Here is a 13,514-nt window from a genome sequence, read left to right as displayed (position 1 = left end):
AAATACATGAAGGGAAAAAATTTGCGGGGGTCCGTAAAAGTTGGATAGCTCTACCAAAGAGCCAGCATGGGCACGATAGGCTGAATGGCTTCCTTCTGTGCTATATCAATCTACGATTTAAGAATTATAGGATCATAGAATGGTTACTGCACAGAAGAAGGTCATTCGGCCCATTGAGCCTGTGTCGGCTCTCTGCAAGAGCACTTCAGCTAGTCCCACTCCCCCGCCCTTTCCCCGTAGCCCTGCAAATTTTTTTCCTTCAGGTACTTATCCAATTCCCTTTTGAAAGCCACGATTGAATCTGCCTCCACCACCCTTTCAGGCAGTGCATTCCAGATCCTAACCGCTCACTGCGTTAAAAAGTTTTTCCTCATGTCGCCTTAAATCTGTGTCCTCTGGTCCTCGACCCTTCCACCAATGGGAACAGTTTCTCTATATCTACTCTGTCTAGACCCCTCATGATTTTGGATACCTCTATTAAGTTTCCTCTCAACCTTCTCTGCTCTAAGGAGAACAACCTTCACTCTATCCACACAATTGAAGTCCCTCATCCCTGGAAACATTCTTGTAAATCTTTTCTGCACCCTCTCGAAGGTCTTCACATTATTCCTAAAGTGCGATGCCCAGAATTGACTACAACACTCCAGTTGAGGTCGAACCAGTGTTTTATAAAGGTTCATCATAACTTCCTTGCTTTTGTACTCTGTGCTCTATTTATGAAGCCCAGGATCCCGTACGCTTTTTTAACCGCTTTCTCAACCTGCCCTGCCACCTTCAACAATTTGTGCACAGATACCCCAGGTCGCTCTGTTCATGCACCCCTTTAGAATTGTACCCTTTAGTTTATATTACCTCTCCTCATTCTTCCTACCAAAATGTATCACTTTGTACTTTTCTGCATTAAATTTCATCTGCCACGTGTCCGCCCATTTCACCAGCCTGTCTATTTCCTCTTGAAGTCTATCACTATCCTCCTCACTGTTCACTATACTTCCAAGTTTTGTGTCATCTGCAAATTTTGAAATTGTACCCTGTACATACATTAATAACTTGGATGTCAAGATAAGCAGTGGTCCTAGTACCGACCCCTGGGGAACACTACTGTATACCTTCCTCCAGTCCGAAAAACAACAGTTAATCCACACTTGTCCCAGATTATCGTTTCTAAAAGTTTCCCCACTACCGAGGTTAAACTGACTGGTCTGTAGTTGCTGGGTTTATCCTTGCACCCTTTTTTGAACAAGGGTGTAACAGTTACATTTTTCCAGTCCTCTGGCACCACCCCCGTATCCAAGGAGGATTGAAAGATTATGGCCAGTACCTCTGCAATTTCTACCCTTGCCTCCCTCAGCATCCTAGGATGCATCCCATCTGGTCCTGGTGACTTATCTACTTTAAGTACAGCCAGCCTTTCTAGTGCCTCCTCTTCAGCAATTTTTATCGTTCCATTATCTCAACTAGCTCCTCTTTCACTATGACTGGCAGCATCTTCTTCCTTGGTAAAGACCGATGCAAAGTACTCATTTAGTACTTCAGCCATGCCCTCTGCCTCCATGTGTGCAGGTCTCCTTTTTGGTCCCTAATGGGCCTATGGAAGACTTTTGGATTCCCTTTTTCTCTTTGCCCTTATTTCCTTTTCATTTCTCCTCTGAATTTTCTATCTTCAGCTTGGTTCTCACTTGTATTCTCAACCTGACATCTGTCATATGCCCCCTTTTTCTGCTTCATCTTACTCTCTATCTCTTTCGTCATCCAGGGAGCTCTGGTTTTGGTTCCCCTCGTGGGAATGTACCTTGACTGTACCTGAACCATCTCCTCTTTAAAGGCAGCCCGTTGTTCGATTACAGTTTTGCCTGACGATCTTTGATTCCAATTTACCAGGCCAGATCCATTCTCAACCCACTGAAATTGGCCCTCCTCCAATTAAGTATTTTTACTCTAGATTGCTCCTTGTCCTTTTCCATAGCTAATCTGAATTTTCCAATACCATGATCACTTGTTCCCTAAATGTTCCCCTACTGACACTTGCTCCACTTGACTCACCTTATTCCCCAGAACCAGCAATGCCTCCTTCCTTGTTGGGCTGGAAATGTACTGATCAAAAAAGCTCTCCTGAACACACTTCAGAAATTCTTCCTCCTCTCTGCCCTTTACACTATTACTATCCTATTCTATATTAGGATAGTTGAAGTCCCCCATTAACACTGCACCTCTATATAATTTCCCTGTAAATTTGCTCCTCTATATCCTTTCCACTAGTTGGTATCCTTTCCACTAGTTGGTGGCCTATCGAGTACAGGAAACTTTCGATTTACCGGCACCTAAATAACCGGAAATCTCGGTTAGCGGCAAAATTCAGGAGTAGGTTCAGGTAAGTTTTACTTCATATTGTACTTGCCTTCCTCGATATGTTGCTGTGCAAGGGTGTGGCTGCAGCTGTTGCTAAGCTACAGAGACGCTTGGGACTTGTGGCCATTGTTCTGAACCTATTGCTAAGCAACAGGGTTTATTGCTTTATACGGAGCTCTCTGCTCTCCGTATCTTTTACTATAGCTTTCGGTTATCCGGAATTTTTGATGAACTGGCACCACATCGGTGCCGGATTTAAAAAAAGTTTCCTGTAGTGTAATGGCACCTCTAAGGTATGGGGAAACTAGAGTCTGAGGGCAAAGAAGTATTACTCCCCACTGTCTTTACCAAGGAAGAGGGGGGGCAAGTTGCTAAGTCAGATATCTGATTTTCAGGAACAGCAGAGTAGGAGCGGAACAGCAGAGTAGGAGTTAAACAGCATGCAAATAACAAAGGCAATTGTTTGTTATAGTGGAGAGTTCAAATACTGGGGAGTACACATTTTAAAAAAATTGGGAATTGAGGGAAGTAGTGCAGTACCTTATCATCCAAAGGATAATGGAGTCGTAGGATTAATTTACCAGGGAAGGCTATAGACACATTCAATATAAATGGGGTCAAAAGACAATTTGATGCATTTCTGGAGAAAGGATAGAGATATTGTAAGAAAGCAGGCAGGTGGTGCTGCTCTGTGAAAACACCAAGCTGATTTGTGTCTTGTCCTTTTCCTGTTCCTAAATATTTTATTCTTGTGCCAGTTTTATGTATTGGCACACAGGTTTGTTTAACAGACCTGAAAATCCCTTTTAATAGAATTTGTTAAAACCAGAACTCTGGAAACTTTTTCATGGATCTAGAGTAGGTGTGGGGCTTTATTTGTATAGAAATACACAATTTACAACATGGAAGCATGCTATTTGGTCCAACCAGTCAGTGTTAGCAGTTTTACGAACATACGAATTAGGAGCAGGAGTAGGCCACTCAGTCCTTCGAGCCTGCTCCGCCATTCAATAAGATCATGGCTGATCCGATTATTCCACATTCCCGCCTACCCCCGATAACTTTTCACCCCCTTGCTTACCAAGAATCTATCTACCTCTGCCTTAAAAATATTCAAAGACTCTGCTTCCACCACCCTCTGAGGAAGAGAGTTCCAAAGACTCACGACCCTCAGAGAAAATTTCTCCTCATCTCTGTCTTAAATGGGCGACCCCTTATTTTTAAACAGTGACCCCTAGTTCTAGATTCTCCCACAAGAGGAAACATCCTCTCCACATCCACCCTGTCCAGACCCCTCAGGATCTTATATGTTTCAATCAAGTCACCTCTTATTCTTCTAAACTCCAGCAGATACAAGCCTAGCCTGTCCAACCTTTCCTCATAAGACAACCTGCCCATTTCAGGTATTAGTCTAGTGAACCTTCTCTGAACTGCTTCCAACACATTTACATCCTTCCTTAAATAAGGAGACCAGATGTGGTCTCACCAATGCCCTGCATAACTGAAGCATAACATCCCTACTTTTGTATTCAGTTCCCCTCGCAATAAACGATAACATTCTATTAGCTTTCCTAATTACTTGCTGTACCTGCATAGTAACCTTTTGCGATTCATGCAGGAGGACTCCCAGATCCCTCTGTATCTCCGAGCTCTGCAATCTCTCACCATTTAGATAATATGCTTTTTTATTCTTCCTGCCAAAATGGACAACTTCACATTTTCCCACATTATACTCCATTTGCCAGATCTTTGACCACTCACTTAACTTATCTATATCCCTTTGTAGCCTCATGTCCTCTTCACAATTTACTTTCCTACCTATCTTTGTGTCATCAGCAAATTTAGCAACCATACCTTCGGTCCCTTCATCCAAGTCATTTATATAAATTGTAAAAAGTTGAGGCCCCAGTACTGATCGCTGTGGCACACCACTCATTACATCTTGCCAATCAGAAAATGACCCATTTATGCCTACTCTCTGTTTCCTGTTAGCCAGCCAATCTTCTAGTGCCTGACTAAGGACACATGAGGAGGAATTTCTTCACCCAGAGTGGTGAACCTGTGGAATTCTCTACCACAGAAGGCCATTGAGGCCAATTCATTAAATATATTCAAGGAGTTGTTAGATATATTTCTTAAGGCTAAAGGGATCAAGGGATATGGGGAGAAAGCAGAGACAGGGTACTGAATTTGGATGATCAGCCACGATCTCATTAAATGGCGGAACAGGCTCGAGGGGCCAAATGGCCTACTCCTGCTCCTATCTTCTATGTTTCTATGTATGTTTCTATCCATGCCAATATGTTACCCCCTACACCATGAGCTTTTATTTTCTGCAATAACCTTTGATGTGGCACATTATCAAATGCCTTCTGGAAATCTAAGTACAGTACATCCACCGGTTCCCCTTTATCCACAGCACATGTTACTTCCTCAAAGAACTCCAATTAATTGGTTAAACATGATTTCCCTTTCACAAAACCATGTTGACTCTGTCTGATTACTTTGAACTTTTCTAAATGCCCTGCTGTAACGCCTTTAATAATAGCTTCTAACATCTTCCCTATGACAGATGTTAAGCTAACTGGCCTGTAGTTTCCTGCTTTCTGTCTCCCTCCCTTTTTGAATAAAGAAGTTACATTCGCTATTTTCCAATCTAATGGAATCTTCCCCAAATCTAGGGAATTTTGGAAAATTAAAACCAATGCATCAACTATCTCACTAGCCACTTCTTTTAAGACCCTAGGATGTAGTCGATCAGGACCCAGGGACTTGTCAGCCCACAGCTCCAACAATTTGCTCAGTACCACTTCCCTGATGATTATAATTTTCTTGCGTTCCTCCCTCCCTTCCATTTCCTGATTTACAGCTATTTCTGGGATGTTACTTGTATCCTCTACAGTGAAGACCGATGCAAAATACCTGTTCAATTCAACTGCCATCTCCTTATTTTCCATTATTAATTCCCCAGACTCACTTTTTATAGGACCAACGCTCACTTTGTTAACTCTTTTCTCTTTTAAATATCTATAGAAACTCTTACTATTTGTTTTTATATTTCTAGCTAGCTTTCTCTCGTACTCTAATTTTTCTCTCCTTATTAATCTTTTAGTCATTCTTTGCTGTTTTTTATATGCTGTCGAATCTTCTGACCCGCCACCCACCTTTGCGCAATTATTTGCTTTTTGTTTAAGTTTAATACTATCTTTAACTTTTTTTAGTTAACCACGGATGGTGGGTCCTCCCGTTAGACTTTTTTTTTGTTGGAATGTATATATAAGAACATAAGAAGTAGGAGCAGGAGTAGGCCATATGGCCCCTCGGGCCTGCTCCGCCATTCAATAGGATTATGGCTGATCCGAACCTAGACTCACGTCCACTTCCCTGCCCTCTCCCCATAACCCTTAATTCCCTTATCAGCTAGGAAACTGTCTATCTCCGTTTTAAATTTATTTAATGTCGCAGCTTCCACAGCTCTCTGGGGTAGCAAATTCCATAGATTTACTACCCTCTGGGTGAAGAAGTTTCTCCTCATCTCAGTTTTGAAACGGCAGCCCCTTATTCTAAGATTATGCCCCCTAGTTTTAGTCTCGCCCATCAGTGGAAACATCCTCCCCGCATCCACCCGATCAAGCCCCCTCACAATCTTATATGTCTCGATAAGATCGCCCCTCATTCTTCTGAATTCCAATGAGTAGAGGCCCAACCTACTCAACCTTTCCTCACAAGTCAACCCCCTCATCTCCGGAATCAACCAAGTGAACCTTCTCTGAACTGCCTTGAGAGCAAGTATATCTTAAATATGGAAACCAAAACTGTACGCAGTATTCCAGGTGTGGCCTCACCAGTACCCTGTATAACTGAAGCAAGACTTCCCTGCTTTTATACTCCATCCCCCTTGCAATAAAAGCCAAGATTCCATTGGCCTTCCTGATCACCTGCTGTACCTGCATACTAACCTTCTGTGTTTCATGCACCAGGGCCCCCAGATCCCTTTGTACTGTAGCACTTTGCAGTTTCTTTCCATTTAGATAATAACTTGCTCTTTGATTTTTTTTCTGCCAAAGTGCATAACCTCACACTTTCCAACATTAAGTGAGTGGCCAAATTTCTGCCCACTCACTTAGCCTGTCTATGTCCTTTTACAGGTTATTTATGTCCTCCTCACTCACTGCTTTCCCTCCCATCTTTGTATCGTCGGCAAACTTGGATACGTTGCACTTGGTCCCCTCCTCCAAATCGTTAATATAGATTGTAAAGAGTTGGGGTCCCAGCACTGACCCCTGCGGAACACCACTAGTTACTGATTGCCAACCCGAGAATGAACCATTTATCCCAACTCTCTGTTTTCTGTTAGATAGCCAATCTTCCACCCATGCCAGTATATTACCCCCAATCCTGTGATTTTTTTATCTTGTGCAGTAATCTTTTGTGTGGCACCTTGTCAAATGCCTTTTGGAAGTCCAAATACACCACATCCACTGGTTCCCCTTTATCCACCCTGTTTGTTACGTCCTCAAAAAGAATTCGAGCAAATTTGTCAAACATGACTTCCCCTTCATAAAACCATGCTGACTCTGTCCGATTTAAATTATGCTTATCCAAATGTCCTGTTACTGGTTCCTTAATAATGGACTCCAACATTTTACCAACCACAGATGTTAGGCTAACTTGTCTATAGTTTCCAGCCTTTTGTCTACCTCCCTTTTTAAGTAAGGGCGTTACATTAGCAGTTTTCCAATCTGCTGGGACCTTTCCTGAATCCAGGGAGTTTTGGAAAATTACCACCAATGCATCCGCAATCCCTACCGCTACTTCTCTCAAGACCCTAGGATGTAAGCCATCAGGTCCAGGGGATTTATCCGCCTTTAGTTCCATTATCTTACTGAGTACCATCTCCTTAGTGATTTTAATTGTGTTTAGCTCCTTCCCCCCCCCCCCCCCCCCATAACCCCGTTTGTCCAGTGTTGGGATATTTTTAGTGTCCTCTACTGTAAAGACTGATACAAAATATTTGTTCAGCGTATTTGCCATCTCCATGTTCCCCACCACTAATTTCCCAGTCTCATCCTGTAAGGGACCAACATTCACTTTAGCCACCCTTTTTCTTTTTATATAACTGTAGAAACTCTTGCTATCTGTTTTTATATTTTTTGCTAGTTTACTTTCATAATCTATCTTCCCTTTCTTAATTAATCTTTTAGTTATTCTTTGCTGGCTTTTAAATGCTTCCCAATCTTCTATCCTCCCACAAGATTTGGCTACTTTATATGCCCTTGTTTTCAGTCGGATACTATCCTTTATTACTTTACTTAGCCACGGATGGCTATCTTTTCTTTTACGCCCCTTTTTCCTCGGAATATATTTTTCTTGAAAGTTGTGAAATATCTCCTTGAATGTACACCACTGCTCATGTACCGTCTTACACCTTAATCTATTTTCCCAGTCCACTTTAGTCAACTCTGTTCTCATACCTTCATAGTCTCCTTTATTTAAGCTTAGTATGCTGGTTTGAGATCCAACTCTCTCACCCTCCAACTGAATTTGGAATTCAACCATGTTATGGTCACTCATACCAAGGGGATCCTTTACTAGGACATTTTTTATTAATCCTGTCTCATTACACAGGACCAGATCTAAGATTGCCTGCCCCCTGGTTGGTTCAGTAACATACTGCTCAAGGAACCCGTCCCTAATGCACTCTATGAACTCTTCTTCAAGGCTGCCCTACCCAATTTGATTTGTCCAGTCAATATGAAAGTTAAAATCTCCCATGATCATAGCTGTTCCCTTATTACAAGCCCTAATTATTTCCTGATTTATACTCCGACCAATAGAGTTGCAACTGTTAGGAGGCCTATAGACTATGCCCACTTATCATTCCTTAACTCCACCCAAACTGTTTCACTATCCTGATCCTTTGACCCAATATCATTTCTCACTATTGCAGTGATTCCATCCTTTATTAACATAGCCACCCCACCTCCCTTTCCTTCCTGTCTGTCCTTCTTAATAGTCAAATACCCCTGGATGTTTAGTTCCCAGTCATGGTCACCTCGCAGCCATGTTTCTGTAATGGCCACCAGATCATACCCATGTGTAGTTATTTGTACTGTCAACTCGTCTATTTTGTTACGAATGCTGCGTGCATTCAGATAAAGAAGTTTTAAATATGTTTTGTGACTATTTATTCCTGCTTTTACCCCCTTTACTACTTTACCTCTATCTTTATATATTCTGTCCCTGCCTGACACGCTCTGGTTTTTAATTTCCCCACTGCTACTTTGCTCTATTGCCTTCTCCGCTGACATTTTTACTTTTCGCTCTCTTGAAACCTCCCCCCTACTAATTAGTTTAAAGCCCTCTCTACAGCCCTAGTTATTCGATTCGTCAGGATTCTAGTCCCAGCACTGGCCAAGTGAAGTCCGTCCCAACGGAATGGCTCTCTCCTGTCCCAGTACTGGTGCCAGTGTCCCAAGAAGCAAAACCCATTTCTCCCACACCAGTCTTTGAGCCACGCATTTAACTCTCTGATTTTATTTACCCTAGCCAAATTTGCTTGTGGCTCAGGTAGTAATCCAGAGATTATTACCCTTGTAGTTCTGCTTTTTAATTTGGCCCCTAGCTGCTCATACTCCCTCAGCAGAACCTCTTGTCCTATCTATGTCGTTGGTACCAACATGGACCACGACAACTGGATCCTCCCCCTCCCACTCCAAGCTTCTCTCCCTCCCAGAGGAGATGTCCTTAACCCTGGCACCGGGCAGGCAACACAACCTTCGGGACTCTCGCTCTCGGCTGCAAAGAACCCTATCCCCTACCACTACAATATTTCTTTTTACTCCCCCCACTTGAATGGCCCCTTGTACCACGGTGCTGAGGTCAGGTTGCTCATCCTCCCTGCAGTCCCTGCTCCTGTCCTCACAGGGAGTAAGAGCCTCGAACCTGTTGGACAAGAGCAAGGGCTGCGGCTCCTCCAACACTACCTCCTGGATCCCCGTACCTGCCTCACTCATAGTCACACCCTCCTGTCCCTGACCACGGACTACATCTGAATTAGTTAATCTAATTGGTGTGACTACTTCCTGGAACACAGAGTCCAGGTAACTCTCCCCCGTCCCTGATGTGTCGCAGTGTTTGAAGCTTGGACTCCAGCTCATCAACATGAAGCCGGAATTCCTCGAGCAGCCAACTCTTACTGCAAATGTGATCACCGTGAGCATCAATGGTGTCCACCAGCTCCCACATATTGCAGCAGTAACACATCACCTGCTCTCCCATTCTATGTAATTAATTAAATTTATTAATATTATTTTTAAATACCCTCTGCCCCGATTCTAGATGATGAATATCACACCTTAGAAACTATAAACCACAGAGTTTAAGTTTAAAAAGAGAGAAATACTCACCAACCAATCACTTACCTGCTTTCTGGTGACGTCACACTTCGATTTCTTTTTACTTCTCTCCTTCCCTCTGCGTTCCGAGTTCGGAGACCGGTACGCCTACCTGGTCTCTGGAGCCTTTTATAACCCCACTGCTGCCGCTGAAATTCCTGCCGACGCTCCCCCTTTAATATCCCCTTAAATGTCTGCCAATGCAACTCTATTGACCTATCCCTTAACCTACTTTGCCAGTTCACTTTAGCAAGCTCTGCTTTCATGCCCTCCTAATTGCCCTTATTTAAGTTTAAAATACTGGTCTTGGACCCACTCTTCTCTCTCAAATTATGATCGCTGCTACCTAGGGGCACCTTCACTATGAGGTCATTAATTAATCCTATCTCATTGCACAATACCAGGTCTGGTATAGCCTGCTCTCTGGTTGGCTCCAGAACGTGCTGTTGTAAGAAACTATCCCGAAAACATTCCATGAACTCTTCATCTATGCTACCTTTGCCCATCTTATTTTTCCAGTCTATATGCAGATTAAAATACCCCATGATTATTGCCGTACCCTTCTGACAAGCTCCCATTATTTCTTCCTTTATACTCATCCTACCATGTGGTTACTGTTAGGGGGCCTGTACACCACTCCCACAAGTGACTTCTTGCCTTTATTATTTCTCATCTCTACCCAAACTGCTTCTACATCCTGGTTTCCTGAACTTAGGTCATCCCTCTCCATTGTGCTAATACCATCATTAACAGAGCCACCCCTCCTTTTCCCACCTTCTTGTCCTTCCTAAATGTCATGTACACTTCAATATTCAGGTCCCAATCTGTCATCCTGCAGCCATATTTCTGTAATGGCTATCAGATCATATTTATTTATTTCTATTTGCGCTATCAGTTCATCTGTTTTGTTTTGAATGCTACATGCATTCAGATGCAGAGCCTTTAGTTTTGTCCTTTTATTATTTTTGTAACCTCTAGCCTTATCTGTTGATTTACTCTTAGATTTGTTCTCTCTATCCCTTCCTGTCACGGTCTGTTTATCCTCCCTATAAGTAAATAGTTCTGATCAATTTACCCAACCAATGTCCCATTAACCTTCACCCCCTTTTCCTTCAACCACTACCCAGTCTAATCTTGAATGTTGACAGTTTTTGCCTCAACCACTAACACTGGAAGTAAATTCTGCAGCCTCACAACTCTGTTTAGAAGCTTCTTCTGCCCTCTGATATAAATATTTTACATTTAGCCTTGTATCTATGGCCCCTCCTTGATTTCTCAACTACTGGAAACCGTCTGCTTCTATCTACCCTGGCACATCCTTTCATTAATTTTAACCACATGTATCATTTCATAGGATTACATAGGGTATACAGCACAGAAACAGGCCATTCAGCCCAACCGATCCATGCTGGCATTTATGTTCCACTCCAGCCTCCTCCGTCTTTCCTCCTCTAACACTATCAGCATAACCCTCTATTCCCTCCTCCCTCATACGCTAGCCTCCCCTTCAATGCATCGATACTATTTGGTTTAACCACTCCCTGTGGCAGTGAGTTCCACATTCTCACCACTCTGGGTAAAGAAGCTTTTTCTGAATTCCCTATTTGATTTTTTGGTGACTCTTATATTGATGGCCTCTAGTTTTGCTCTTCCCCACAAGTGGAAACACACACTCTCTGTCTACTTTATCAAACTTTTCATAATTTTAAAGACCTCTATTAGGTCACCCCTCAGCCTTCTCTTTTCAAGAGAAAAGACACCCAGCCTGTTCATCCTTTCCTGATAGGTATACCCTCGCATTTCTGGTATCATCCTTGTAAATCTTTTTTGCACCCTATCCAGTGCCTCTATCATTTTTATAATATAACGACCAGAATTGTACACAGTACTCAAAGTGTAGTCTAATTAAGGTTCGAAACAAGTTTAGCATAACTTCTCTACTTTTCATTCTATCCCTCTAGAAATAAGCACCGGTGCTTGGTTTGCTTTTTTTATGGCCTTATTAACCTGCGTCGCTACCATTAGTGATTTGTGTATTTGTACTCCGAGCTAGATCTCTTTGCTCTTCTACCCCATTTAGATTCTTCTTTTCCAATTAATATGTGACCTCCTTGTATTGCATTTTGGCAAGAAAAATCTCACTTTTATGTGCTGAAATTCATTTGCCAATTATATGCCCATTCTGCAAATTTATTAATGTCTTGTAATGTGTTGCAGTCCTCCTCAGTATTGACTCTTCCACCTTCCCCCCCGCCACCCAATTTGCTGTCAGCTGCATATTTAGAAAGTGTTTTTGATTCCAAAGTCTAAATCGTTAATATAAATTGTGAACAACATTGGTCCCAGCACTGATCCTTGTGGGACCCCACCTTCCACCTTCTGACATTTCTAATTTCATCTTCTGCTGTCATGTCCACCTGATCTGTCTCTCTGGTAAATACTGAAGCAAAGTAATTATTTAATATTTCTGCCATTTCATTATCGCTGCCTGTCATTTTATCCTGACTGTCCTAGTGGCTCTATTCCCATCCCGACTTTCATTTTCTGAATTTATGTGCCTGTCAAATATTGTTTTATGTTCCATGATAATTTAATTTCATATTTCCTCTTTGCTCTCCTAATTGTTTTTTGACTACTTCTCCTAATCTCTTTGTATTCTCCCTTGTCATGCTTTCCCCTGCTATCCATGTACTTAGTGTATGCCTTTTTCCTTACCCTCAATTTTCCCCTTATGTCTTGAATATCCATGGTGTCTCATATTAGTGTTTAGCTTGTTCTTGCTTTTTAGCGGAATATATTTTTCGTGGACTCTGTTTAACACCGTTTTAAATGTTTCCCATTGCTGTTTTTATTTTGTATTCATTCCTGGGGTGTGGGTGTCGCTGGCAAGGCCAGCATTTATTGCCCATCCCTAATTGCCCTTGAGAAGGTGGAGGTGAGCCACCTTCTTGAACAGCTGCAGTCCTTGTGGTGAAGGTACTCCCACAGTGCTGTTAGGGAGGGAGTCCCAGGATTTTGACCCATCGACGAAGAAGGAATGGCGATATATTTCCAAGTCAGGATGGTGTGTAACTTAGAGGGGAACTGGCAGGTGATAGTGTTCCCATGCGCCTGCTGCCCTTGTCCTTCTAGGTGGAAGAGATCGCAGGTTTGGGAGGTGCTGCTGAAGAAGCCTTGGCGAGTTGTTGCAGTGCATCTTGTGGATGGTACACACGGTGTGCCGGTGGTGGAGGAGTGACTGTTTAAGGTGGTGGATGGGGTGCCAATCAAGTGGGCTGCTTTCTCCTGGATGGTGTCAAGCTTCTCGAGTGTTGTTGGAGCTGCACTCATCCAGGCAAGTGGAGAGTATTCCATCACACTCCTGGCTTGTGCCTTGTAGATGGTGGAAAGGCTTTGGGGAGTCAGGAGGTGAGACTCTTGCCACAGAATACCCAGCCTCTGACCTGCTCTTGTAGCCACAGTGTTTGTGGCTGGTCCAGTTAAGTTTCTGGTCAATGGTGTCCCCTTTCCCCCCCCCCCCCCCCCCCCCCCCCCCCCCCCAGGATGTTGATAGTGGAGGATTCGGCGATGGTAATGTCGTTGAATGTCATGGGGAGGTGATTAGACTCTCGCTTGTTGGAAATAGTCATTGCTTGGCATTTGTCTGGTGTGAATGTTACTTTCCACTTATCCGTCCAAGGTGAAGATGGTTGGGCCAAGGACACTGCCCTGAGGAACTCCTACAGCAATGTCCTGGGGCAGAGATGATTGACCTCCAACAACCACAAC

General features: G+C 43.0%; 1 protein-coding gene across 1 annotated transcript in view; it reads left to right on the top strand.

The window, feature by feature from the left end:
* LOC147123373 (vasculin-like) overlaps positions 1–13,514 on the top strand; it is a 138,268-nt gene that overhangs the window by 81,352 nt on the left and 43,402 nt on the right. Inside the window, exon 8 of the mRNA XM_085971776.1 lies at positions 6,327–6,351. Coding sequence (XP_085827902.1) covers positions 6,327–6,351 — 25 coding nt within the window. The remainder of the gene's footprint in view (positions 1–6,326; positions 6,352–13,514) is intronic.

The sequence above is a fragment of the Somniosus microcephalus genome, chromosome 2, assembly GCF_052327205.1.
Source record: "Somniosus microcephalus isolate GS21.2 chromosome 2, FLI_Smic_1.0, whole genome shotgun sequence".
Lineage (NCBI taxonomy): Eukaryota > Metazoa > Chordata > Chondrichthyes > Squaliformes > Somniosidae > Somniosus > Somniosus microcephalus.
This window is presented reverse-complemented; position numbering and strand designations above follow the sequence as displayed.